Source organism: Desarmillaria tabescens, assembly GCF_030435595.1.
Source record: "Desarmillaria tabescens strain CCBAS 213 chromosome Unknown EV420scaffold_9, whole genome shotgun sequence".
In the NCBI taxonomy this organism is placed as follows: Eukaryota; Fungi; Basidiomycota; class Agaricomycetes; order Agaricales; family Physalacriaceae; genus Desarmillaria; species Desarmillaria tabescens.
The window spans coordinates 814,014-835,674 of record NW_026848308.1 but is presented as its reverse complement, the minus strand read 5'-3'; the positions used below and the strand labels follow the sequence as shown (position 1 = coordinate 835,674).

Here is a 21,661-nt window from a genome sequence, read left to right as displayed (position 1 = left end):
GCTGAAAGCATCCACAATCTCCGCAAACCGTTTCTTCTCTCCCTTGCCTACCTCCTCGTCTGTCTTGTTCTACTCTGGGACCCACAGATCCATCCGGACAACGTCGTTCAATGTCATGAGCGCAAGAATGTCGTCCTTGTGGTACCTGAAAAAGTCTTTTCGTTCGTGGATCGTCATTGGCACGGCTTCGGGATGGAGCAAGACTAGGTCGCCACTGTGGTGATGGTTGGAGTGCGCCTTCTAGTCATGTGGTTGGACGTGTTATGACTTTCCCAGAACTTTGCCTTCGTTTGCGGTCATTACCGTAAAGGCTACTTTTCAAATAATTTCTGGGCATCGGGATTGAAGCTGTCGTGAAGGGACGGGATACGGGACTCGGGACTCAGGGCACGTGCGGTGACCGGCGGCAGAGTACGTCATGATGGCCCATGACGCGTTCAAATTATCACGCGCTTTTTTCCTCCCTTGCGTGCAGGCCTTCCTGCCGAGTATAAAAGGGCGTCGTCTTCGATTCCATCCCCCGTCGCTCCTTTCCTTCCTTCCTCCATCATCTCTTTCTTATGCAGCGCATTCCCTGCGTCGATGCCGTCGTCTTCTAAAACGACATACCCGCTATCACTCGATTCACTCGATTCACCTCAGAGTCGCGTTATCTGTGTATCTCACACATAATCGATGCAGAACCATGTATTATATCCCAGCCATGGTCATATCTCTCCCATACTCAGCTCATCGCCTCGACACCGCCTATTCCGCCATCGGTCTCGCCGATATCTCGAAGACGAGAGAATTCCCTGCATTTGATATCGATCTGTTCATAGGACGGCATGGTTGTCGATGAAGCGATATTCCTGACGAGTGTACAGCAAAAGAGACGAAGTATCGTCAATGATAGTTCACGGTCGGAGGTTAGCTACTAAACATTGCCCTACTCCCCTTCTACGATTGTCAGTGAGTCCTCCTTTTCTCTCTGTTTGGACGCTATCTCACCATAAATCTCAATTCAGTGGAATTCCGACACATCCTGGAACAGTGGTTATAAAGACACAATAGAGAAGACACACCTAACAAATCCCCGAATTCTTATTCACGATGTCGATGGCGTTGTCACGTCTGATCCCCTATAAGCTACCGAAGTCCACCGAACTGAGACTGAAACCATGGTGGTTTGGTCGGCTGTGTACTACCCTTTGGCCGTCTGCCCAATGGGCGGTCGGAACAATGCACAGTGGGGCCTCCTTTGTGTGGGGGCATAGGATCATGTACGCGCCGATGCATCGTGAAGACTCATATATAGTCATCGTCTTGGATCTCTCGAAGCAGGTACGTGTATCTGCAAGTTTACCAGATATTTTGGCTCAGTCGTTTTTACAGAAATTCGAAATACGTCCAACGTCCAACTGTGCTGTGCAAGAGGGTGGGTTTCGCTTGCCGCAGCCTGTATCCGAGTCTTCGTGGAAATTTTTGGACAAACCAGCAAGCCGGCATTCGCTTTTCACTACGGCAATGACAAAAGAACAGTTCGATCTCCTTGTATACCTGGAGCATATCATGATTGGTCAATTAAATTTGAGCTCGAAGATATACTTCAGAAGATATCCAGGGAGAGATATAAATTCTTTGTAGTTTTCAAGCACGGACTCCTAGTTTCCTATCAAATTAGTACTAAGTGCCGCCGAAAGAATTTTGAATGAACTTTGGTCTGACACTACAAGCTTCGAGATCTCCCAGCAGCAACAGTGTCTATAATGTCTATACTTATCTATTTGTTATCTATGCTAAATCTCTCGTCTCGGTAAATTCTAATGGTTACACTGCTACGCTTTTATCCCTCAAAACAAACTCATCGTATGCTTATGTGCATCAAGTTTGTTGACAGCCGACTAGACCCAGAATGTTCCTATTTTCAGCTCCTCGATTACACTGGAAGTTCGCGAGACACATAGAACCGAACGAGAAACCATACTCCATTCTAACGAAGCATAGAAGTTTGTAGTTCTACAAAATACATGTGTGGGGTAATAAGATCATCTATCCGCCCAGGCCAAGCATATTTTGCATAGAGCATAAAGGTGCCCAAAGGGCATAAGTACAAAAATGAAACGATATCCATAATAATGGTATGATCATGATAGATTGTTAAAAGATTAGTGCTGCTGAAAGAGGAATATTCAGTACGCGATAGAAAACCTCATGAAAAGAAAACATACCTCCTCAAGAGCTTATTTTATCGAGAAGGAGGCATATACCGCCTCTCTTCTCTCAGATCCCTCGCATACCCCGCACTTCTCGGGGGATAGCTCTGCCTGACTGGCCTATCATACGTCGCTGGGTAATCTCTCGAATATTCAGGAGGAGCACCGCTCCCCGCTGTACTCGCAGTAGTTGGCGGAGGCCCGCGCGACGAGTCGTAATAGCTACTCCCAGCACTCGTCGGAGGTGCCTGAGCTGGCGACACCGGTCTCTCGTACGATGCACGCCCACTATAGTAATCATAGTCCTCCCTCGAGCGCTTCACGGGAGGCCTCAAGTCATCTGCAGGGGGTGCCCCCGCCAGTCGGTTCCTCAGTGGGCTTGGGCTCGGACTACGTGGACGTCTAGTACCAGTATATCCCGGGCTGGGAGTCGTCGCGGTTCCCGTGAACCGTGCATCCCTAGCTGGAGGAGGAGGATACGTTCGCTCCCTATCATCTCCTGCAGCTGCAGGAGCAGTAGCCGGTGGGTAGTCTGTCAACCTTGTGCTCAGAGGTCTAGCTGGATCGTATGATGATCGTGCTGGAGAAGGGGCCCTAGGAGGAGGAGCAGGAGGATAAGACGTCGTCCTTCGTTCGCGCTCTTCTCGTGTCTCCCATGCACTCGCAGTGGTAGTTCGAGGAGCGTCGTATCGGTCTCGATCGGCGCCTCTGTTGTACTTCCAATAGTCGTCATCCCAATCACGGCCCCGACTTTCATAGGGCGGTTGAGAGTAAGATGGCCAGTCTCGTCTTTCTGCTGGGGGCGGAGGCGGGACATACCTCCGGTCCCTTTCATCGTAGGCTTCCCTGGAAGGCGGGTCCGGCGCAAACTGTCGCCTCAAGCGGTCTCGATCTCTAGCGAGGTCAGCAGCTGAAGGTGGGGAGAATCTTCCGGGGCCAGAGTATCCGTCCACTCTGTCTCTGTCTCTGTCCCTTTCTCTGTCCCTCTCCCTATCCCTCTCGTCTTGAATCTCACCTGGACGGTAGTTGTTCGGAACTGGACGCGTAAGCTTGGGAGGAGGACGATAGGACTCAGAACGAGGAACAGGTGATGCAATTTTTGATCGTGTCTCATCACGAGCTACCGAAGGTGCACGATTGTACGTGCTTGCCCTAGGTGGAGACGCAGGTCTGGAATATCGTTCACCTCCTGGACGAGGCGTACGATCATCTTGTCGAGGGGGACGATCATCTACGGCTAGCGTCGATGGAGGCGGACGAGCAGTATCAGCACGGTCATGACCACGTTCGGGAACGCTTGAAGTTGAGCGTGTCAGCCTATCATCGGGTTGAGAGCTTCGACCATTGACGGGTTCTGTAGTCGATTGAGAAAGACGTTCTCCAAGACTAGGTCCCGTATGAGAAGGCTCGGCCCTCGGTTGAGTGATACGGTCTTGCAAAGAAGGACGACTGATGCGCTCTTCAAGTGTAGCAGGACGGGCAGCCCTATCGTCAGCTGGAATCCGTGCAGCTGGCTGGGCAGGTCTTGGCGTACCGGAAGGCAGTGGTAAATCGCGGTCATCAACAGCTGGACGAGAAGATGGTGGTACTCGAGAATCAGAAATGAGAGGTCGAGAATCCGAAATGAGAGGCCGAGAATCAGCAGTCGGACGTACATCCACAGGAAGGCGAGAGAGTCGGTCGTCAGACAAAGAAGGACGTGGTCCGCGCTCGTCAGCAGAGGGCGGACGGCGGTCATCAGCTATATCGTCTCTCGAATCATAACGACGAGGAGGGAGACCACTTCTGCTATAGTCTGGCTCGTAGTGTCGTTGATCTGGAGGTGGTCTTCGTGCATCCGTCATTCTTCTGTCGTCTCTGTACCGGAACCGATCTCTATCTCGGTCGCGCTCCCGGTCTGAGTCTCTTCCCTCGTAGTGCCGTGATGTCTCTTTTGCCGGGAGGAGAGTGCGATCGTTGCCGCCACGGTTAGTACGAGCATCGGATAGGCGCCTATCATCACTGGATGGCCCGTCATCTCTGTGGGACCAACTCGTCCTCGACCGCTCCTCAGGTGGCGGTCCTCTGGACTCTGCTCGCTGGGGGTCCGATTTGAGATTCCCAGAAGAGCCATTGCGAGAAACGGAACCGTTGGCCGTTGCTGAGCGCTGTGGTCCAGGATCTGCTGAGGGAGTCTGAGGCTTGTGTTCATTTAGATCAGGTGTTGACTTGGAGAGATCATCAGCATATCGACCACCACCGTTGTTCTGTGTCCCAGAAAAAAATGAGTAAAAAAAAGAAAAGAAAATAAATGGATGACGCACGTTGTCCACCTGCATCCTCGAACCTTCCCAGTTTTCCTTCCGCGGTCTCTGAGAAGCGTCTGGCGTTGAGAGCGGGCCTGCCTTGGATGGCGATGAGCTGTCGAGGTAGTCTGGTGCCCGTTCTGAATGAAGCGACGAAGAACTTGGACCCTTGTAGATGCTGGCAAGTGCCGCAGGATTAGGAATTGCACGGTAAAATTCGTGCTGACCAGCCTTTATCCTTTGTTTGAGATTTTCGAGGATTTCGAGATCGTTCGAGCCAGGCAGGGGTTGCTGTTGCTGCTGATAAAAAGGTTGTTGCTGTACAAAGTTTTGAAAGTTGAAAGGAAAATTTTGGGCCATTGTGTACGCTTGATTGGTGGATCCCATGAGGACAGCAGGCGATTCCTCGCTAGGAGTAGGAACGAGATAGGATGAGTTGGGATCCTCCGTGAGAGTAGTGACTGTTCGTTCGCGGTTGTTGGGATTACTCCGCCCTTTGCGCTGTTTCTTGTTTTGTCTTGCTGACATGAACCGGTCCCCAGCCTTGTTTGCACCTGCATCCGTCAGAAATTTGCTTCCGCTTAGCGCTTAGCTCACCGTCAGCGTCCTACGTTCGCCGAGATATGGATGGTGTCACAGTGTGGTAGAAGGAAACATGTGGTCTGCCTCGCCCTTGATCCGTGTGTCACCACTACCGAATCAACTCAGGTCTTTACTTGGCCTCAGTTGTTGTACTTTACAGGTTCTTATTGTGTTCTCTAGATATTCTTCCTTTCAGATTGCTGATACAGCAAGCCATCTTCATTCCGTTCTTGGTGATGTACGAAACATATTTAATTCATACATAATATACAAGTTCCCCTAGTTTTATATTCGCCAGGCGCCAAAATGCTGCATCTAATCAGGAAGTAGTCGCAAATGAAAGGTTCCGAGGAGTGCTGACAACCACCGGAACCATTCCAGAAACCTAAAAGCGGGGAATGCCTTGTACCACACACGTTTGAGATTGGGTTTTAATTTCCGAATGAGATCAGTAATGAAGCTGCCTGTCATACTGAATATATGCTGTTCATCTGGGTTGTCTAGAAGCACGATATGGAAAGGCAGCCCGATGCCTAGCGGTGAGGGTTCATAGTTCGGATGGAGCCACTTGAGTCGTTACCCCAGGACATAAGGCTAGATGTAATGTGAAAACGAGGGTATACATGGAAACAAAGCTGACTTCTGACAGCAGGATAACAAGAAGGTCACAATGCAGCACCAGATGTATACGAGTACATACCGTTAACGCGGATTCCATTCTGGGAAAAGGCTCGGCACAAGAATTGTTCAACACTGAAGCACATCCGAGGCGCTGATAAATAAGAGAAGCAGATTGTTGTAACGAAAAGAACGCCAGAACGCCGCGAGGAAACGTTGTATGCTGACTATCTAGACCAATAAGTCCTCAGATCGCTCTGAATTTGAAGAAATCGGTATGAGGGTTACGCAGAATGTTATGCCAGAGAGTTTCTCAGTCAGAGCGAGCAGACTCCACTCACCGCCTTGTCAATTCCAAGGAAACCAAGCCGCAATGACGATATCTAGCGCATAAGATAGTCGTTGAATGTCAAATCCGTGATAGAAGCATTCCAAATGAATCACTTGGGGGGAAACACCAGGACCCTGGGTGATAGGCGTCTCAAAAAGGATCCCTCCTTTCTTTGGAGGAGTCTGTCGTAGATGATGCAAAAAAAAAAGCATGCACAGCTAACCTCATGAGCCAGAGAACTTTTGCGATATCCGAGTTGGTGCCGTAAGTACCTCAGATCAAAACATCAACCTAGATCCTTATTCGAAATCATAGCTTCCTGGTTTTGATTCATTGCGTTCAGGTTTTTTGGTCAAATTCGATAAAGGTGAATGCCGTTGTTGGCTTGTCCAAGATGCTCCACGAAAACTCGAGCACAGGTTGAAGTAAGCGAAGCCCACTCTGCAAGGCACAGTTGAACGTTTCGAATTTCTGTAAGAACAGATAAGCCAAAATGTCGCCTTACGAGAGAAGAGACACCTAGCGAGTCTCCGAATTTTCGCTCACGATGTCTATGGTGTTGTCACGCCCGATCACGTACATGCTGCCACAGCCTACCAAACTGACCAGTTGGTGATTTAGTTGGCCACCATGCCAAATGTGGCGGTCGGAGCAACGCACAGTGGGGCTCGTCGGTGTAAGGGCATAGGATCTTGTATGCGTCGGCGCGTAGCGTGGACGTGCGTGCCTTGATGACCACTATTCCAGAACGTGTCGCAGTTTCGCAGACCTGCGATAAATGGTGAGATGGTGTCAAAACAGAGAGAAAAGGAGATCTCGCCGACCAGTGTAGAAAGAAGGTACGATAATTCACCATGAAGTGGACCTCCTTGCTTCGGTTATGTGAGATACACATGTCGAGTGAGCAGAACGATGGCGGGTATGTGTAAGAAGGTTTTCGGAGATGCAATGCAGATCCCACAGCTTCTTATGACGTCGTTTTGAAAGTGGATGACTTCGACGAGGGGAATACGCTACACGGGGAAAAGAGATGATGGGGGAAAGAAGAAAAGGAGCGACGGAGGATGGAATCGTAGACGACGCCCTTTTATACTCGTCGGGAAGGCCTGCCCGCAAGGAAGGAAAAAGCGCGTGATAACTTGAACGCGTCATGGACCATCACTCAGTGACGTACTCTGCGTGCCGTATTCCACTCCTTCACGAAAACTTCAATCCAGACGCCCAGAAATTATTTAAAGCAGGCATTTACCTAGAAAATAACTGCAAACGAAGCCAACGTTCTGAGCAAGTCATAACGCGCCCAATCACATCACCAGAAAGCGCACTCCCGCCAGTGCAGCCACCACTGCAGTAGCGTCCTAGCTGTACTCCATCCTGAAGCCATGCCCACGACGATTCACGAACGAAAGGACATTTGCAATACCTCAAGGACGAGGTTCTTGCGCTGGTCATGAGATCGAGCAACGTTGTCCGAATGAACCTGGTCCCAGACAGAGACAAGGAAGTAAGGGAGAGAAACGGTTTGCGGAGATCGTGGACCCTTTTAGCGTGCGCATATTCGCAAATGCTCTCTCGAACATCGTGGACCCTGCAAAGCAGCAAATATTGAAGACTGGGCAGTTCGATGGGTGTCGCATCGCGGTCATTGTATTATCTTGTATTATGCCCAAATTATGCCAGTATTTATCTGTGGTGCTGATAAGAAATTGGATCTTCAGCAGGCTCCCAGCAATGCCTATTGGTTGTTGAATGGTTGAAGTAATAGAACAGAAAGCCAGAGAGCTCAGATAAAGCTGAGATAAGACCTAGTATCGTTGTCTGAAACATGAACGTGAACGTTGAACCAATGCAACCCGGTGCTGCCGATCGGCGCTGGTAAGTTCCAAGCCGTGCAATCATGCCGAACAACAGCCACCGAATACTCAATTAGGTAAACCAGATGATCGAAAGTAATAAGTATGAAAATATTGTTTTCCAGAATTCGAGTCATAAATAACGCCTGCAAGGCCCACATCAGGGGCAAAGCCTGCTACATTGACCCCCCTTGAAACCTCGTTTTTTATATAATTATGATAGTTTATAATAAACCAAACTTATGTATAATTGATTGATCCTGCGAGGTTTACTGGCTATAATTCCTGCAGGAGAGATTGAATCAAGACCCAAGGGTTATTCAAATCTTGGCTTGCGGAAAAAAAACGAGGTCATAATCAATAATAGTTAGCATTCAAAAAATAGTAGTATGAATGAGAGAGTACTACTGTTGAGGATAGAACAGCTCAGTCAGTCACTCGTAGTGATAGTGAACGGCTGTATTAGATACGCTACCTGTTGAGGATAGAACAGCTAAAAGTATGTAGCGTAAGAAATACGTAGGTGAAGATGATATGAATGGTATACACACCTCAGTCAGTCACTCGTAGTGATAGTGAACGGCTGAGGTGCATAGAGGGGTAAAACGATAGGTATATCCAACGAAAGTAAAGGGGTTGTGAAACTATATATAGAAGGTAAGTTCAAAGAAGAAATAGTACGAACGTATACGGGCTATGGTTGAATCCTCGACAACTACCCCTTGAAATGATTCACTCAGCGGTGGTGGCTTCTGCTGCTGAGAGAAAAAGACTCGCTCGGTGGCGGCATTCTGCCGCCACCAGCTCGCATTTTCTCTCAGAGTCAGAATCCTTGGCAAGATCGGCCGAACAACGCCGCAGAAAGCGTGATAGTAACAGAGGGTCACATGTAAACAGTGACAAGCGGTGACTGTGCCACCCCGAAACTCTGACTTAAACGGAAATTTTGAAGCGTTGGGCCGTGAATTTCTTCCACAAATAGAAATTTTTATGACATCGGACTTCGGGTTAAACTCAAAACTCGGCTACCACCATCCCTCTATAAGACCTACTACTAACGTAGCAGGAATATATTTTTTTATATTTGGTGCATGCACCGACTTTTTCGTGCTCTTCCTCTGACATCTAGGATTCCCCGATACGCGCCTCACACGCATATATACAATCCCGTATACCGAAAAATGGCTACAGAAGCAACTGGGACGCACAAAGACCCCGTTACAGGGGAGATGATCTCCAAGACGTTAGTGGATTTACCTTTTTTTCATTGCTGGTTCTGATTTGCGATAGGGAGCTCAAGCGCCGGGAAAAACAACGAGCAAAGGAAGCAAGCAAGGCAGCCAAGCCACCTCCACCTGCAGCTAAGGCTAAGGCGGAGAACAAGCCATCCGACGACGACCTCAACCCTAACGTGAGTGCCCATGTAGCTCGCTTCCTGTGCCATTGCTGATCAAAGTCCAGCAATACTATGAGCTTCGCTCGCGGCAAATTCAGGCTCTGAAGGCCAGCCAAAATCCCAATCCTTACCCACACAAGTTCAATGTAACATCCTCTATCACGTCGTACATCGATACATACGGCCCCGAAGGCAAGATTCCGTCTGGGACGAAGTTGGAGGGTACAACGGAAAGCCTTGCTGGCCGAATCCACAACATCCGTTCGAGTGGATCTAAGCTTGTCTTCTATGACCTGCATGGGGAGGGAAAGAAGGTTCAAGTTATGGCTACTCAACAGTGTGTATCAATTTTTTTCCCTGGCTGCCTTGATGTTTACTTTCGTTCAGAGATGCCTCCGATCCTTCTTCCTTTGAGGCTACACATGCCATCTTCAAGCGTGGCGACGTCGTCGGTGTCACCGGCACTCCATCACGCACCAAGAAGGGCGAGCTCAGTATCTCACCAAGCACCATGACTCTTCTCTCTCCAAACCTCCATCAGCTGCCTTCCTCCCACTTTGGTTTGAAGGACCAAGAGACCCGCTACCGAAAGCGTTATCTTGATCTCATCATCAGTGAAAATACGCGAAACATCTTTATCCGTCGCAGCAAGATCATCAACTACGTTCGTCGCTTCCTCGACGACCTAGGTTTCATGGAAGTCGAGACGCCGATCACCCAGATGAGTGCGGGAGGCGCTACGGCTAAGCCATTCGTCACCCACCATAACGACCTTGGCCTTGACCTGTTCCTTCGTATCGCGCCCGAGCTCTACCTCAAGGAGCTCGTTGTCGGTGGTCTCGACCGTGTCTATGAGATCGGACGCGTTTTCCGCAATGAGGGTATCGATATGACTCATAACCCCGAATTCACGATCTGTGAATTTTATATGGCATATGCGGACATGTATGACTTGATGGATATGACGGAGTCGCTTGTGGAAGGGATGGTCAAGTACCTCACCGGTGGAAGTACCAAGTTGGCATACCACCCTGACGGTAATAAAGGTGAAGAAGGTGCGAGGGTGTACGAGCTTGAATTCAAGAAGCCATGGAAGAGGTACGATATGATCGAGACGCTGGAAGAAAAGCTGGGCGTCAAGTTCCCTTCGGGTGATACTCTTCACACCGAAGAGGCGAACAAGTTCTTGAGGGCCCTTTGCGTTAAGGTCAGTGTTTGTGTTCAATCCATTCTACGCGTCCTGACGCGTCAAGTGTAGCACAATGTAGATTGCAGCGAGCCAAGGACAAACGCACGTCTGTTAGACAAGGTATAGCTGTCTCTTGTCAGCTGGATCTGGAAACTCATATTATCAAACCCAGCTCGTCGGAGAGTTTATCGAACCTCTCTGTATATCCCCAGCTTTCATTGGTACGTTGAACGGCTTGAATGATGTATGCCATATTTACATACTCCTTTCAGTTGGGCACCCTCAGGTGATGTCTCCTCTGGCCAAGTGGCACCGTTCGCGACCAGGTCTTTGCGAGCGTTTCGAAGCATTCCTATGCGGCAAGGAAATCTGTAATGCATACACCGAGTTGAATGATCCATTCGAGCAACGTTTAAGATTTGAGGAGCAGGTTAGCTGATAGCCCTGCATCATGGGATCGTACTTCTTCTGATGGCTTGCATGAACAGTCACGACAGAAGGAACAAGGCGATGACGAGGCCCAGGGTGTGGACGAGACTTTCATTGATGCGTATGTATTTCTTTATAGTTTGTTTGTCCAATGACAATTGCTCAAACCTTATTCACAGTCTCGAGCACGGTCTTCCGCCTACTGGTGGCTGGGGCATGGGCATCGACCGTCTGGTGATGTTCTTGACAGATTCTATAAGTCAGTTTACACCCTTTTTGTACTCAGGTGACAGGCGTCTGATCTTAGTGAATAGACATCAAGGAAGTTCTATTGTTCCCAGCTATGAAGCCGGACGTCACTGCAGGTGCAGCACCGGTTGTTGTACCTTAGAGAGTTTAAAAGGGGCGTATACGATATAACCAGATAGACATGATAATGACTGTTGTATCCATGCTCCATGTTGTGATTAGTACAATGTCGACAAGCTGGCGATTTCTCTTCCCCGAGATCTCAATACCGTATGTGCCCCTTTGGGAGACCTTAGACGCGCTTTCGCGAGATGATATACGAGGTTTGGTCCCTTCTGCCTTTCACATACTATCTTAACTAGTCAAGGTCATCCGGACTTTCCTCCACAGCTAGTACGTACAGATTTGGATATACTTAAAACAGATATAATAGATATAATGAGATGACCTTAGCTTTCGCACCAATCACGCCAGCGCTCATTTACATAGTCACGCAACGATGGTCCGGAGCATTCCCACCCTGGGTCACGGCTAAGCGTTTCTCGATTTCGTCTAGACAGAGTTCAAATGCCCGGGCTAGAGAAAGACGGAACGTAGAGGAGAGAAAATTCAAAGACGCGGTGGAATGCGATCTACTCACCGACATTGACGTTGTTTTTTGAACTGGCCTCAGTGAATGCAGCATTGTTCGCTGCAGCTAATGCCTTCCCGTCTAACATGTCTACCTGACGGCTAGAATATACATGAGTTGTTTGTGAGAACCAGTGCCAAGTACGAAAAACGTACTTGTAATGAAGGTCACTCTTGGTGCCCACTATCACGCACGGTAATTCGGTGTTACCGCTGAAGTCGAGGAGCTTATCGTATACTATTTGTATCAAGTCGAACGATGCTCGAGACGTTATGGAATATACGAAGACATATCCATGGAAGCCGATGGCGTGCTGGACATTGAGCTGGGAATACTCATCCTACACATATACCTTCAATAAGCCAAGGGACACACGAAAGATTTTGGTGGCGCACCTGTCCAGCTGTGTCGTATATCTCACAAGCATACTCCTGCCCGTTGTGAACGACCACCTTAACGTAGGCTTTCTCAATCGTTGGGTAATATGACTGGGGAAACTCGTTCTCCACGAACTGCTTCACGAGTGAAGACTTGCCTGCAGGACGAAAAAGCCAGAATGAGCGCCGTCCTTCAAACGGGTCCTCGATAGGATAACGCACCGACAGAACGAGTCCCAAGAACCGCAATTTTTCTTCGTTTTTGCATGCTACAGGTGAGAGTTTTGATGGCAAAATATTTCACAATAAGAAAAGAGGGGGAAACAGTGTGATCATGGGTTGTCGAGATAAAAGGCCTATAAGAAATTTGTTCAGACCGACTCACATGTCCAAACTGGGCCGCTCGGGCAAGCGTGACATAACGGTTACGTAAAATTGCGTGATCTAGATCGGGCGATCGAACGCGGTTTGCTTCTTTTCCTCCGAGTCTGTTCAACTGTAAACTGTGTTTGACTGGTGCACATTGACTGGGTGACTGCTCAGTACCCTAAAACAGTCTAACTCTCCTGGATGTCCGTTTGCATTTTCTCTCGATATTTCGACGTGCGTAAATCCTCTTTCCTATTGAGTTCGTATTTCGAACTCCACCAGTAACGTATTACCCTGGTTGGAGGAGCTGTAGAAGCAAGGTGTGAATGATGCCAGGTGTTCCCAATATCTTTCTTCGACCTTCTGGACCCTTGACTCGGCTGCACTTGCCCCAAAACATGAGACGTTTTCCGATCCCGCTACCACCGGCTTTTGGAATCGGTTGCTGCAATCGCGACACGTTGGTTAAACTCGCTGAGTTTTACAAAGTAGTTGTCTACTCAGCTTGCTTACCTTTGCTAGAACATAGTCGTACGTCCAAATCCACACGAAGAGGCGAAACGATCCACTGCGCAGGTTACGCAGGCTAGAACTGGATTTCCCGTCCACTGTCTTGCGTTCTGGAGTAAATGCGCCTCAAGGCGCAGCCACAGGTCAGGCGGATGACCCAAGGGAGTGTCATACTATCAACGTTGCATAACGATTCCCCAAAACATTTTGTTGGATGGTATATCTCGACGTGGCCATGGACATCTGACCTCAGTACGCCGAACCGCCTCCTCAGCTATCCAATCATCACTCGTTCTTACCTGCTTCGAGACTCTTCTTCTACCTTCCATCGTTGCCCTCGACATTAATTCGACAGCGCAATCTGCCGGACAATGGGAATTTGTAAGTCGGAATTCTCCAGACTGGCACAAACGTTCAACTATCGTTCACAGTCAAGTAGCACTGAGGACCGCCGCGGCAACGCGTCTTGCAGGCAATTTGAAAACTGGTCGTGTGCTGGGAAATCCGGAAGTTCCCGTCGACTGATGCAGTTATCCGATACCAGTACCCTCCAGTACCTGAATTGCTCTTTTTCTTTATCTTTCTCGACCGCGTTGAACCTTCCCCTATCCTTGTTCTACCACACGGTCCGTCCCTCCTGGACTAGAATTGATCAGAACTACAGTCTGCCCTGCCCAGATACGTACCTATCAGCTGTGCATCAGTCCCGGCACTTGGGAATTCTTTGCAGCGAATATTTCGGCAGCACGGACAAGTTGGCGAGCAGGATGAAGATCCCGCCTATCTAATACGTGGCAAGTGTCCATTGGGTTCTTTCAAGGCGCGTTTCATCGGGGCTCCAAAGTTATCCTTCTATGTTCGGTATCTATACGAGGTCACTTGTTCTGTCAGGTCCGAGCGACCCTTCGGAATTGTAATTCCAAAAGTGTCCACTCGTTTCCTTTGGTCTATTTCGTAGATTCCACTGGGTTCAGCGACACATGTCTCTACTTCGCAGTGTACGCTGTCTTTTCCATAACAGTCTTCTCCAGATCTACGTCGCCTTTTGATCTTTTTTTGTACGAGTCAAGGTTTCAATGGGTGGTGTGCCCAGTAATCCATAGGTTTATTGCGGAATACACTGTTCTCGGTCAATAGGATATCAATTGGAAGATCGCCTGGATCTGAAAGGGACGCCAGGGGGTGTCGGGACCGCGGTGTCAGCAGATCATTGAGCCTCGACCTTGTCAGGTTTGTGGAAGACTGCATAGTACAGACGCACTGACTGTAAGAGCAGGATTCTTGCAAGCATAGTGATCCCGTGCGGGAACTTCGGTCAACAACGGTAAGTAACGAACCGGTCAGTTATCATCTACCGCCGGACGGTTTACTAAGAGAAATGATACTAGTCTCCGAAAAATTCGATATATGGCAGACAAATAATGTTGATGAACCCTGATCTGAGCATCACATAAAGGAGTTTATAAATACATCTAGTCCCCTAAGTGCGCTTCATGTGATGACGACGCCAAGAAAAAATCCCGCTTTGATAATTGATGACGGCGGAGGGGTAGGTATGGAAGGCATTGCAGCGTCGGAAATGGAGGCTCAAAGTGTGGCGCAGACAGAAACAAATCAGACTGAGAAACTTCGTCGATGGAAGCGAGTGGATATAAAAATTTGAAACATCCCGCTCCCCCAGCAATAGATTTGCTGTCATTCTGGAGTATAAGGCCATGACTGGCCTTGAATCTAGAGCTTGTGAAGCGGAAGTTGAGAACTTGGTAGACTCGGAGGCACTGCACACGACACAGGAACGTGTGGAGACGGTCGAAGTCAGCCTAAGAATCGATATTAAGTTCCCCAACGGCATTGATAGTAACCTCCACCTTGCATCGACTGGTAGAAAAAAAAGACTTGGCATGATACGATCAATTCCTCCTGACTACTGTCACGTTAAGAACGGGCCACAGGCCACGTTATAATATGCTAAGAATTATTATTTCGCGCTCTTTACAAGTAAGCAGGTATTCTTTACGAGAAAAATATGTCTACGGAGGTAGATCACTCATCGCGGAAACACAAAAGGAAAGAAGCTCGGATCAAAAGGTGGGCAGGCGACATGGCTGACGGGCCCCGAATTTGGTAACATATTTGAAACTCCGCACTTAGAAGGTATTGCATCACCGTTCCTTCTCTATCTTCTTCCTCTTTTCCATCCATCTGCCTCCTGGGTGGCGAGGCCGTAGCGCGTCGTATTCCTCTTCGTCTCTGGCGTCGTATTCACTCTTTTGTCTGGTCAGATGTTGTATCTGACGTCGGACCTATTTCCTATCTGTACGTGGCTGGAATGCTCGTTGGTTGACGTTGAACTCATGTTTTCTCAGTTGTACCATTTGGGCTTATTGGGTACGCCTTTGTGGCCTTGGGAATACACGGTTTCTAATTTTCCGACAGATTCTATCGTTATTTCTGGTATCTCATCCGTTTCTCCGCCTTCATTGTTTACCGCCCCGTTCCCCTTCCCGAAAATCCGACATATATCGCTTCTGAAGATGTTACCATTATCGTGCCGACAATAGATGCAGGGGAGGAGTTCAAGGACGCGGCGCGCAGCTGGCTTGTTGGCAACCCCAAAGAAATTCTCATCATCACCGAAGAGAAAATGCTTGGCCCGTTACAAGAACTCGCTAATGCTGTCGACCCTTCCCGAATACGCGTTCTCACGGTGCCATTCGCTAATAAGCGATTGCAGATGAGCCATGGCATCAAAAACACCACCACCGACATTATAGTCTTCGCTGACGACGATGCAATATGGCCTCCCACGTTACTTCCCTACATCCTCGCCTGCTTCGAAGATCAGAAAGTCGGCGGCGTCGGTACCAGTCAGAGGGTACAAGCTGTTGGTTCCAAGATGACGGTATGGGAAGTCCTCGCCGCCTTTCGGCTCACAATCCGTAATATCGAGATCTCTTCTTCCACGCACATCGACGGTGGCATTCCTTGTCTATCAGGTCGAACAGCCGCTTACCGGACCATCATTCTCAAGGACCCAGAGTTTCTCCACGGCTTCACACATGACTATTGGTTAGGGAAATACCAGCTCAACTCAGGCGATGACAAGTTCTTGACGCGGTGGATGGTGAGCCATGGATGGAGCACGTACGTGCAATGCTGCAAGGAGGCCGAGTTGCTCAGCACAATGAAGCCAAACTGGCGGTTCCTGAAGCAAGTCTTGAGATGGACTAGGAACACATGGCGTTCTGATCTCCGGAGCCTTTTCACCGAGCGATATATCTGGACATCGCATCCATATGTGGCTTATACCATGGTGGGTCTATTCTTTGTCCTTTCCGTAAGATGCTGTATTAATGCTATACCATAGGTAGACAAGCTCTTCAATCCTTTCACGCTACTGGTTGGTCCATGCCTAGTAGCATATGTTATCTACAAGAGTACTATACCAGTCGACGAAGGGGGATATCATTTACCGTGGTGGTACGTGATCGATCCTGCGGCCCTATGTCACAATTAACTGGGGACCCCTGCAGGAACGTTCTTGTTTCGTACATCGTTTGGCTGTTCGCAACACGAACGGCAAAGCTCCTTCCGCATCTCTGGTACAATCCAGGACACATCATATACGTGCCGGCCTTCATTGTCTTTGGCTACTATTTCGCAATAATGAAGCTTTATGCTCTCTGTACGCTTCACGAGGTTCGTATTCAACACCTACGACAGCAAAAATGTACTCATGTCACTTTCAGACCGGCTGGGGTACCCGCTCAGGCATTGGCGACATTTCTGCTGCGACTGCGGCTGTCGATGCAGGCTCACGATCCGACGAGAAAACCACCGAGGCTTATTCAATACAACCGGTAGCTCAGCCGCAGTCGCCTTTCAACGACGAGTACGCGGCTGATATGGCTTATAGCAAGTCAGAACGGCGGCGTCCAGAATATGAAGAGCCTACATACGCTCGGTGATAACGGAAAGCGGTGTGGGTGCGGAGTAATGCCCTTCGTTCTTTCTGTCATCTCTGTTCTCTTGTCATACATACGTTACTTCGTAGACTTCGTCCTACCTTTCCGCCTTGTTCGTCACGTCTTTCTCGTTTACGTCCTCGAACTGTCACGTTCTACAGTATACCCTACTAAGTATTGCACGCAAACCGGCATCAGCATCATGGACTTTGTATATCTATTTTTTCTCTCATCTCTGGCGACACCTACAATCATACATTTGCCGCATTCTCGATAGTTCCTACACAGTGTTCTTATAATCAATACATTACGAATTCGGCGCTACTCAGCCGCCATTGACGATCGTTGCGAAAAAGGCTTGGATGACAGGCGAACGAAGTCGAAGAGCATCTCCGTTGCCAAGGCTCTCTTGGCTTTAGCGAGACCCACTTCGGAAGAGAGGGAAGGGCGTTACGTGGGAAGATATAACCTAGGATCATGCCATCTGGGTATAACAACGGTCTAAGTGGGGCGACCTGTGGAAAGACGCTGACCGGACTCGTTAAGAGAGTGTGTAGGAAGGGTCTTTAGCCTATGCTCCATGCTTCATGTCACTCATTATGGAGGCTTGAAACAGATTTGCCCTCAGGGGTGTAATCGTTTGAGGGTGCGATTTACGTACTGTTTCTTTTCGAAAACTTAATGCCCGTGTCTCGTCTTCTTCTTTCCGGTAAGCGCAGGATGCGGTGATAAACACACGGAAACTAGAATGTAACGAATACGATCATTTTGTTTTCCAAGAAACAAGTAATAAACGAAGGTATTGTAAATATTATCGGCAATGGAAGGATACTTGGCGGCTGGCCAATGACAGGCGAGACTACTTCCAAGTTGAAGAAGACGCTCAACCACTGCAGTAGCCGACGACTTCGGGCTCGCAGCTGTGAAGGCATGTAAGATGGCAAACGGCGAAATTAAGAACACAACACTAACCTTCCTTCGCACCCGTCGTAGAGCGTGCAAGGGTGGCTCGTATCGCTGTAATGAATCACGTATTAGCTGGGTAATACCGAGATGTGGGAGAAAAAGACGTACTAGCACGAGTCGACGATGGTCGCAGTGTCCTGTTGGTTGAAGACGATGAATAATAGAGAAATAAGCAATAACGATAGACGTACGCCGTAGTTGGAGTTGATACCCGCGAGAGTTCCACCTATTTTAGAGATAATTGGGTTCGTAAGAAATTATATAGGTGCAGGGAGTCCTTACCGTCCTCGGCGTAGACACCGGAGATGTATACATTACGAGAGCATTGGCTCGAGCACTAAATGACAAGTGTCAGCCAAGTCCCTTAGGGTGCTAGCGCGAAACAGCACGCACGTTTCCACAAGAGCGGTAGAGCTAAGCAAGTGGGTCAGTTCAAACGATGTGCGGCTTTAAGATGCTAGAGCTTAAATCACCTTTCCGTAGTCTGTGTGGAAACAGATCAAAAATCATGTCAAGAAGCTGAAGAAGAGAAGTACATACCACTAACGAAGAAGTTGATGATCTTGGGTTGGATTATTAGCTTGGTAGGAGCCAAGAGATGGAAGAAGCACATACGTTAACAGTACCGCAACCGTTGTGCTGGATGACTTTGTCCTCGGCGTGGTAGGCACCACCACCGATGATGTTGGTGTAGTCACCAGCCTCATCGTTTTTCTGGGAATCATAAGATATGGCTTGATGGCTTTCGGGATCATGAGAGAGGAACTTACGATGGTGATGGCATCCTCTGAGTAAAAGAATATGAATTAGTGTATTGTATACACGTCAGGGAAAGTCGGCGTACCACAGACATCCTCGAACTAAATCGTGTCTTTGATCAGTAGAGGTATGGCGCGATTCAACAAGTCACGTACCCAAACAAAGTTCAAAGTACAGTCTAAAGTCATTTAGGTATAGATCGCCTATGATAGAATTTAGCAACTTACAACCGGTACAGTCTGTCAAGGAGGTGGCTCAGAGTGATTCCTGGAAGGAACGATAAGCTACGTACGAACACCTTCAGCCTGGTTGGCACCGATGATAACATTCTGCAGGGTAGCACCTTCGTGAAGGTAGAACACTGGAAATGTAAGAAGTAAGCACGACGAAGATACAAATGGTAGAACAAAAATTCGCACCTGCGTCTTCCCAATCTATGCAGCCACGACGAGACATCCATTAGCACATTATCAAACCAGGCAAGAGCTAGCATACCTCCTTCGGCTTGATCACTATTATGATCACATTTTCAGCATGGTAAGCGAGACGCGCAGGGAAAAACTAACCTGCAAGCACCGCTTCCCCGGTCATACTTCTTCCAACCACCATCAAAGGTTTCGCCAGCGGCGACCTCGATGACTGCACTGCTGGAGACAGTGCCAGTGGCTGTTGGTAGACCGCCAGTGTAAGCGTCGCAAGCGGCGGAAAGACCTGCTAGAGAGGCGATAGACAAAGCAAGAAGGAACTGCATGATCCTGGGGATTGGGCTATCTAGGACAGAGACATTTTATAGTCCTCGATAGTGTCCAAGACTTTTTTTTTTGAGCGCGGTAAAAGTCCGGATACGAATTTTTGTGCGACGGTAAAATTCTCGGGGGAAAGGGCTGCGCACTGAGTGTACTACTAGAGGGCGGGGCTTGAATTGTCGATTATTTGATACGAATTGGTTGAAGAGCTCAAGATTAAAAGGCTCAGTATGCCTCAGTCTGAGTCCAAAGTGTAGCGACGAGACCAAACTATGGTAATTGAATGCAAGTTCCAGAGATAACAATCAGCCAGCGTTAGGGACGCAGAGACTCGGATACTGCGATTATCTATAAAACAAATTGATAGGAGAATGTATTTCTTCGTCACAGACCGGCCACCGACGGACATGGATACGCTGGAGGTCTGGTTCCAAGTTGGCATTACAAGTTCACCGAGCATTCATAGCAGTGAAAACGAATTCTGTGGCGCCATTCGGACAGTATTCAAACGTGTTTCTGCTGCTGTAATAAGACGTAGAAGAAGTTGAGTATCTGCCAGTTCCGTAAGAACAGTGTCAAGCTACAAACAACCCGGCCAGGAGAATGGATACCGAGACTAGCCTTCAAGAAACGGTCCTGGTCATCGATCAACAGAATCCCACGCGAGACCGATGCCAAGACCTCTTAGCATCCAGTACACCCGAAAATCCACCTGCGGCGCATCTCAGTCAGCAAACTCATGCAGATGCACGCCTAGAACGGACACCTACCAGAAGAGCGAGATATCAGGCACACCATGCGTATAGGCATGATTCATGAAAGGAACGTGCGCATGGTGGAAGTATAGAATTACACGTCGTGTTTTCGCCTTGCCATTACTACTACATTGAAAGGATTGTTGGGTAGCTATTTATACATAGATGAGAAGCAGTCTATAAAGACTCTATGGCACGTACCTCGGCCGGGTTGAGAAAATTGCGTTCACATCATTGGACTCGCTTGAATAGTAAGATCGTCTGTCTGCTCTTGTAAATTAGTCTCATCTCCATCTCCATACAAGGGACCGTCGTCTATCATGATCGAGAGGGGACCTGCGGAAGCGGATCAGACAACCGGGAAACCCCAACGTTAAGCTATTTTTACAGTGCGAGTAGCGTGTTGAGCGGACGACGAAAGGGTTTGCTGCAAGCCATAGAACGGAGGGATATGCGTCAAAATGAGTCTATAAGAGCTTCAAGTTGTTTAGAACTTTCTGGTGGTGGAAGAAAATGGGTGGCCACGGGCGAGCACATAATCTTGGGTAGAGAGTATACGTTCCTTTGGAGAAATGGTAAATACAGTAATTTTCCATTTAGACGGGTTGCAAACTCCAAAGTGCCTGAGACCTAGGACAGAATCAGCACCAAAACAAGATAACAGAACAGAGAATGCGTACCTTCCTCCTCTAGCAGCTTCCTCGCAAGTTTCTCTTGCTCACCCTCCTTGAACTGCGGTATCAGAGAGAGATCCATGCCTAAGTACCTCCCTGAACATGGATCTACGCGATACAACCATAAATTCGGGGTCCAGTTCTTCGCCCACAAACGAGAATCTGCTCCCGTAGAGTGTGAGCTTATCTTTAATGATTTCCTACACCCAATAAATGTCGTCTTTTGTCAATCGTTCGTTTCCGATACGGGAGGCCCATTCGCTAGCAGTGTCGCGATCCATGACGAAGCCACCTTGGAGACGCGTTCGAGGTGATGTCTGGGCCTGGTATTCGTATCGCTTTCCGGAAACATAACTGGCTTGAAGAGGGCGTCACGGTAGAGAAGCGACGGCAGGCATGGAGAGAGAGCAAGGTTTGTGTCTGCACAAACAGGAACAATCAGCTGGAAATGGCGAACCGGCGCGACGTCCGTTCAGTATCCTACTACCGCCATGTCCTCTGCTCCAGATACACCCAAGGACCGGTCTCAACCTCGAACACGAACACATCTCCAGAGTGGCTTTATCATGGATCGCGACAGTGCTCTCACATGGCCCTCTCACACTGGAAACGAACGGTTGACTCTTATCGGAAAAAAAGGCCGAAACTTATGGCAGTAGATCCTCGTTTGTAAGTCAAGTACTCGACGCTGATTTTATGTTAGTGACGCGGAGAACTGGGTTTAATGGCTGGATACAGATCCCTCGTTCATACCGCAACTCAAGGAGGGCGAACGAGAAAAG

The 21,661-nt window shown here is 48.6% G+C and overlaps 9 protein-coding genes across 9 annotated transcripts; 4 read left to right on the top strand and 5 right to left on the bottom strand.

Moving 5' to 3' along the window:
• The first annotated feature begins 320 nt into the window (after positions 1-320).
• Positions 321-968, top strand: EV420DRAFT_1189239 (uncharacterized protein). The gene has a single exon (XM_060466278.1). It carries the CDS (start codon positions 419-421, stop codon positions 839-841), a length of 423 nt encoding a protein of 140 aa, XP_060334078.1. The 5' UTR covers positions 321-418; the 3' UTR covers positions 842-968.
• Positions 940-1,799, top strand: EV420DRAFT_1189334 (uncharacterized protein). Its single transcript, XM_060466280.1, has 3 exons — positions 940-951; positions 1,008-1,323; positions 1,375-1,799. The coding sequence occupies exons 2-3, from the start codon at positions 1,093-1,095 to the stop codon at positions 1,624-1,626; spliced, it is 483 nt and encodes a 160-aa protein (XP_060334077.1). The 5' UTR covers positions 940-951; positions 1,008-1,092; the 3' UTR covers positions 1,627-1,799.
• A 382-nt stretch (positions 1,800-2,181) lies between these two features.
• EV420DRAFT_1189341 (uncharacterized protein) lies at positions 2,182-5,308 on the bottom strand. The gene is made up of 2 exons (XM_060466281.1): positions 4,499-5,308; positions 2,182-4,441 (listed from the first exon to the last, which is right to left on the bottom strand). The coding sequence occupies exons 1-2, from the start codon at positions 5,006-5,008 to the stop codon at positions 2,228-2,230; spliced, it is 2,724 nt and encodes a 907-aa protein (XP_060334076.1). The 5' UTR covers positions 5,009-5,308; the 3' UTR covers positions 2,182-2,227.
• A 69-nt stretch (positions 5,309-5,377) lies between these two features.
• On the bottom strand, positions 5,378-6,906 carry EV420DRAFT_1477179 (uncharacterized protein; the record flags this gene model as incomplete). Its single annotated transcript, XM_060469399.1, has 7 exons — positions 5,378-5,629; positions 5,763-5,834; positions 6,022-6,063; positions 6,125-6,193; positions 6,558-6,604; positions 6,672-6,780; positions 6,865-6,906. 7 exons carry the CDS (start codon positions 6,904-6,906, stop codon positions 5,378-5,380), a joined length of 633 nt encoding a protein of 210 aa, XP_060334075.1.
• Positions 6,907-8,865: 1,959 nt separating this feature from the next.
• Positions 8,866-11,420, top strand: EV420DRAFT_1189031 (uncharacterized protein). The gene is made up of 10 exons (XM_060466276.1): positions 8,866-9,107; positions 9,155-9,275; positions 9,326-9,597; positions 9,648-10,467; positions 10,519-10,569; positions 10,622-10,670; positions 10,722-10,879; positions 10,938-10,999; positions 11,058-11,137; positions 11,193-11,420. Exons 1-10 carry the CDS (start codon positions 8,956-8,958, stop codon positions 11,267-11,269), a joined length of 1,842 nt encoding a protein of 613 aa, XP_060334074.1. The 5' UTR covers positions 8,866-8,955; the 3' UTR covers positions 11,270-11,420.
• A 33-nt stretch (positions 11,421-11,453) lies between these two features.
• On the bottom strand, positions 11,454-12,529 carry EV420DRAFT_1189134 (small GTPase superfamily). The gene is made up of 4 exons (XM_060466277.1): positions 12,358-12,529; positions 12,154-12,293; positions 11,768-12,098; positions 11,454-11,703 (listed from the first exon to the last, which is right to left on the bottom strand). Exons 1-4 carry the CDS (start codon positions 12,401-12,403, stop codon positions 11,609-11,611), a joined length of 612 nt encoding a protein of 203 aa, XP_060334073.1. The 5' UTR covers positions 12,404-12,529; the 3' UTR covers positions 11,454-11,608.
• A 2,767-nt stretch (positions 12,530-15,296) lies between these two features.
• Positions 15,297-16,982, top strand: EV420DRAFT_1619050 (glycosyltransferase family 2 protein; the record flags this gene model as incomplete). Its single annotated transcript, XM_060475423.1, has 7 exons — positions 15,297-15,330; positions 15,381-15,402; positions 15,451-16,327; positions 16,382-16,494; positions 16,548-16,713; positions 16,764-16,906; positions 16,931-16,982. 7 exons carry the CDS (start codon positions 15,297-15,299, stop codon positions 16,980-16,982), a joined length of 1,407 nt encoding a protein of 468 aa, XP_060334072.1.
• Positions 16,983-17,660: 678 nt separating this feature from the next.
• Positions 17,661-19,570, bottom strand: EV420DRAFT_1188817 (polysaccharide lyase family 3 protein). The gene is made up of 17 exons (XM_060466274.1): positions 19,271-19,570; positions 19,200-19,216; positions 19,124-19,138; positions 18,997-19,065; positions 18,932-18,943; positions 18,860-18,882; positions 18,790-18,805; positions 18,716-18,732; positions 18,561-18,659; positions 18,486-18,507; positions 18,419-18,429; positions 18,339-18,359; positions 18,228-18,282; positions 18,137-18,171; positions 18,054-18,082; positions 17,952-17,996; positions 17,661-17,899 (listed from the first exon to the last, which is right to left on the bottom strand). The coding sequence occupies exons 1-17, from the start codon at positions 19,453-19,455 to the stop codon at positions 17,863-17,865; spliced, it is 708 nt and encodes a 235-aa protein (XP_060334071.1). The 5' UTR covers positions 19,456-19,570; the 3' UTR covers positions 17,661-17,862.
• Positions 19,571-20,692: 1,122 nt separating this feature from the next.
• On the bottom strand, positions 20,693-21,160 carry EV420DRAFT_1639678 (uncharacterized protein; the record flags this gene model as incomplete). Its single annotated transcript, XM_060477004.1, has 4 exons — positions 20,693-20,835; positions 20,886-20,937; positions 20,972-21,041; positions 21,084-21,160. 4 exons carry the CDS (start codon positions 21,158-21,160, stop codon positions 20,693-20,695), a joined length of 342 nt encoding a protein of 113 aa, XP_060334070.1.
• Positions 21,161-21,661: the final 501 nt, after the last annotated feature.

Excerpts from the sequence above, each read along its gene's own strand:
- EV420DRAFT_1189239 (XM_060466278.1), top strand. The coding sequence starts at position 419 with ATGATGGCCCATGACGCGTTCAAATTATCACGCGCTTTTTTCCTCCCT.
- EV420DRAFT_1189334 (XM_060466280.1), top strand. The coding sequence starts at position 1,093 with ATGTCGATGGCGTTGTCACGTCTGATCCCCTATAAGCTACCGAAGTCC. Across the intron at positions 1,324-1,374 it reads TCTTGGATCTCTCGAAGCAG|AAATTCGAAATACGTCCAAC; the intron begins GTACGTGTATCT and ends TCGTTTTTACAG.
- EV420DRAFT_1189341 (XM_060466281.1), bottom strand. The coding sequence starts at position 5,008 with ATGTCAGCAAGACAAAACAAGAAACAGCGCAAAGGGCGGAGTAATCCC. Across the intron at positions 4,442-4,498 it reads CGAGGATGCAGGTGGACAAC|AACAACGGTGGTGGTCGATA; the intron begins GTGCGTCATCCA and ends TCTGGGACACAG.
- EV420DRAFT_1189031 (XM_060466276.1), top strand. The coding sequence starts at position 8,956 with ATGCACCGACTTTTTCGTGCTCTTCCTCTGACATCTAGGATTCCCCGA. Across the intron at positions 10,880-10,937 it reads GTTTAAGATTTGAGGAGCAG|TCACGACAGAAGGAACAAGG; the intron begins GTTAGCTGATAG and ends TTGCATGAACAG. Across the intron at positions 11,000-11,057 it reads GACGAGACTTTCATTGATGC|TCTCGAGCACGGTCTTCCGC; the intron begins GTATGTATTTCT and ends CCTTATTCACAG.
- EV420DRAFT_1189134 (XM_060466277.1), bottom strand. The coding sequence starts at position 12,403 with ATGCAAAAACGAAGAAAAATTGCGGTTCTTGGGACTCGTTCTGTCG. Across the intron at positions 12,294-12,357 it reads TCTTGGGACTCGTTCTGTCG|GCAAGTCTTCACTCGTGAAG; the intron begins GTGCGTTATCCT and ends TTCGTCCTGCAG. Across the intron at positions 11,704-11,767 it reads AAAAAACAACGTCAATGTCG|CCCGGGCATTTGAACTCTGT; the intron begins GTGAGTAGATCG and ends GTCTTTCTCTAG.
- EV420DRAFT_1188817 (XM_060466274.1), bottom strand. The coding sequence starts at position 19,455 with ATGCAGTTCCTTCTTGCTTTGTCTATCGCCTCTCTAGCAGGTCTTTCC. Across the intron at positions 18,083-18,136 it reads GTATCAACTCCAACTACGGC|GACACTGCGACCATCGTCGA; the intron begins GTACGTCTATCG and ends TTCAACCAACAG. Across the intron at positions 17,900-17,951 it reads TACGACGGGTGCGAAGGAAG|CTGCGAGCCCGAAGTCGTCG; the intron begins GTTAGTGTTGTG and ends ATGCCTTCACAG.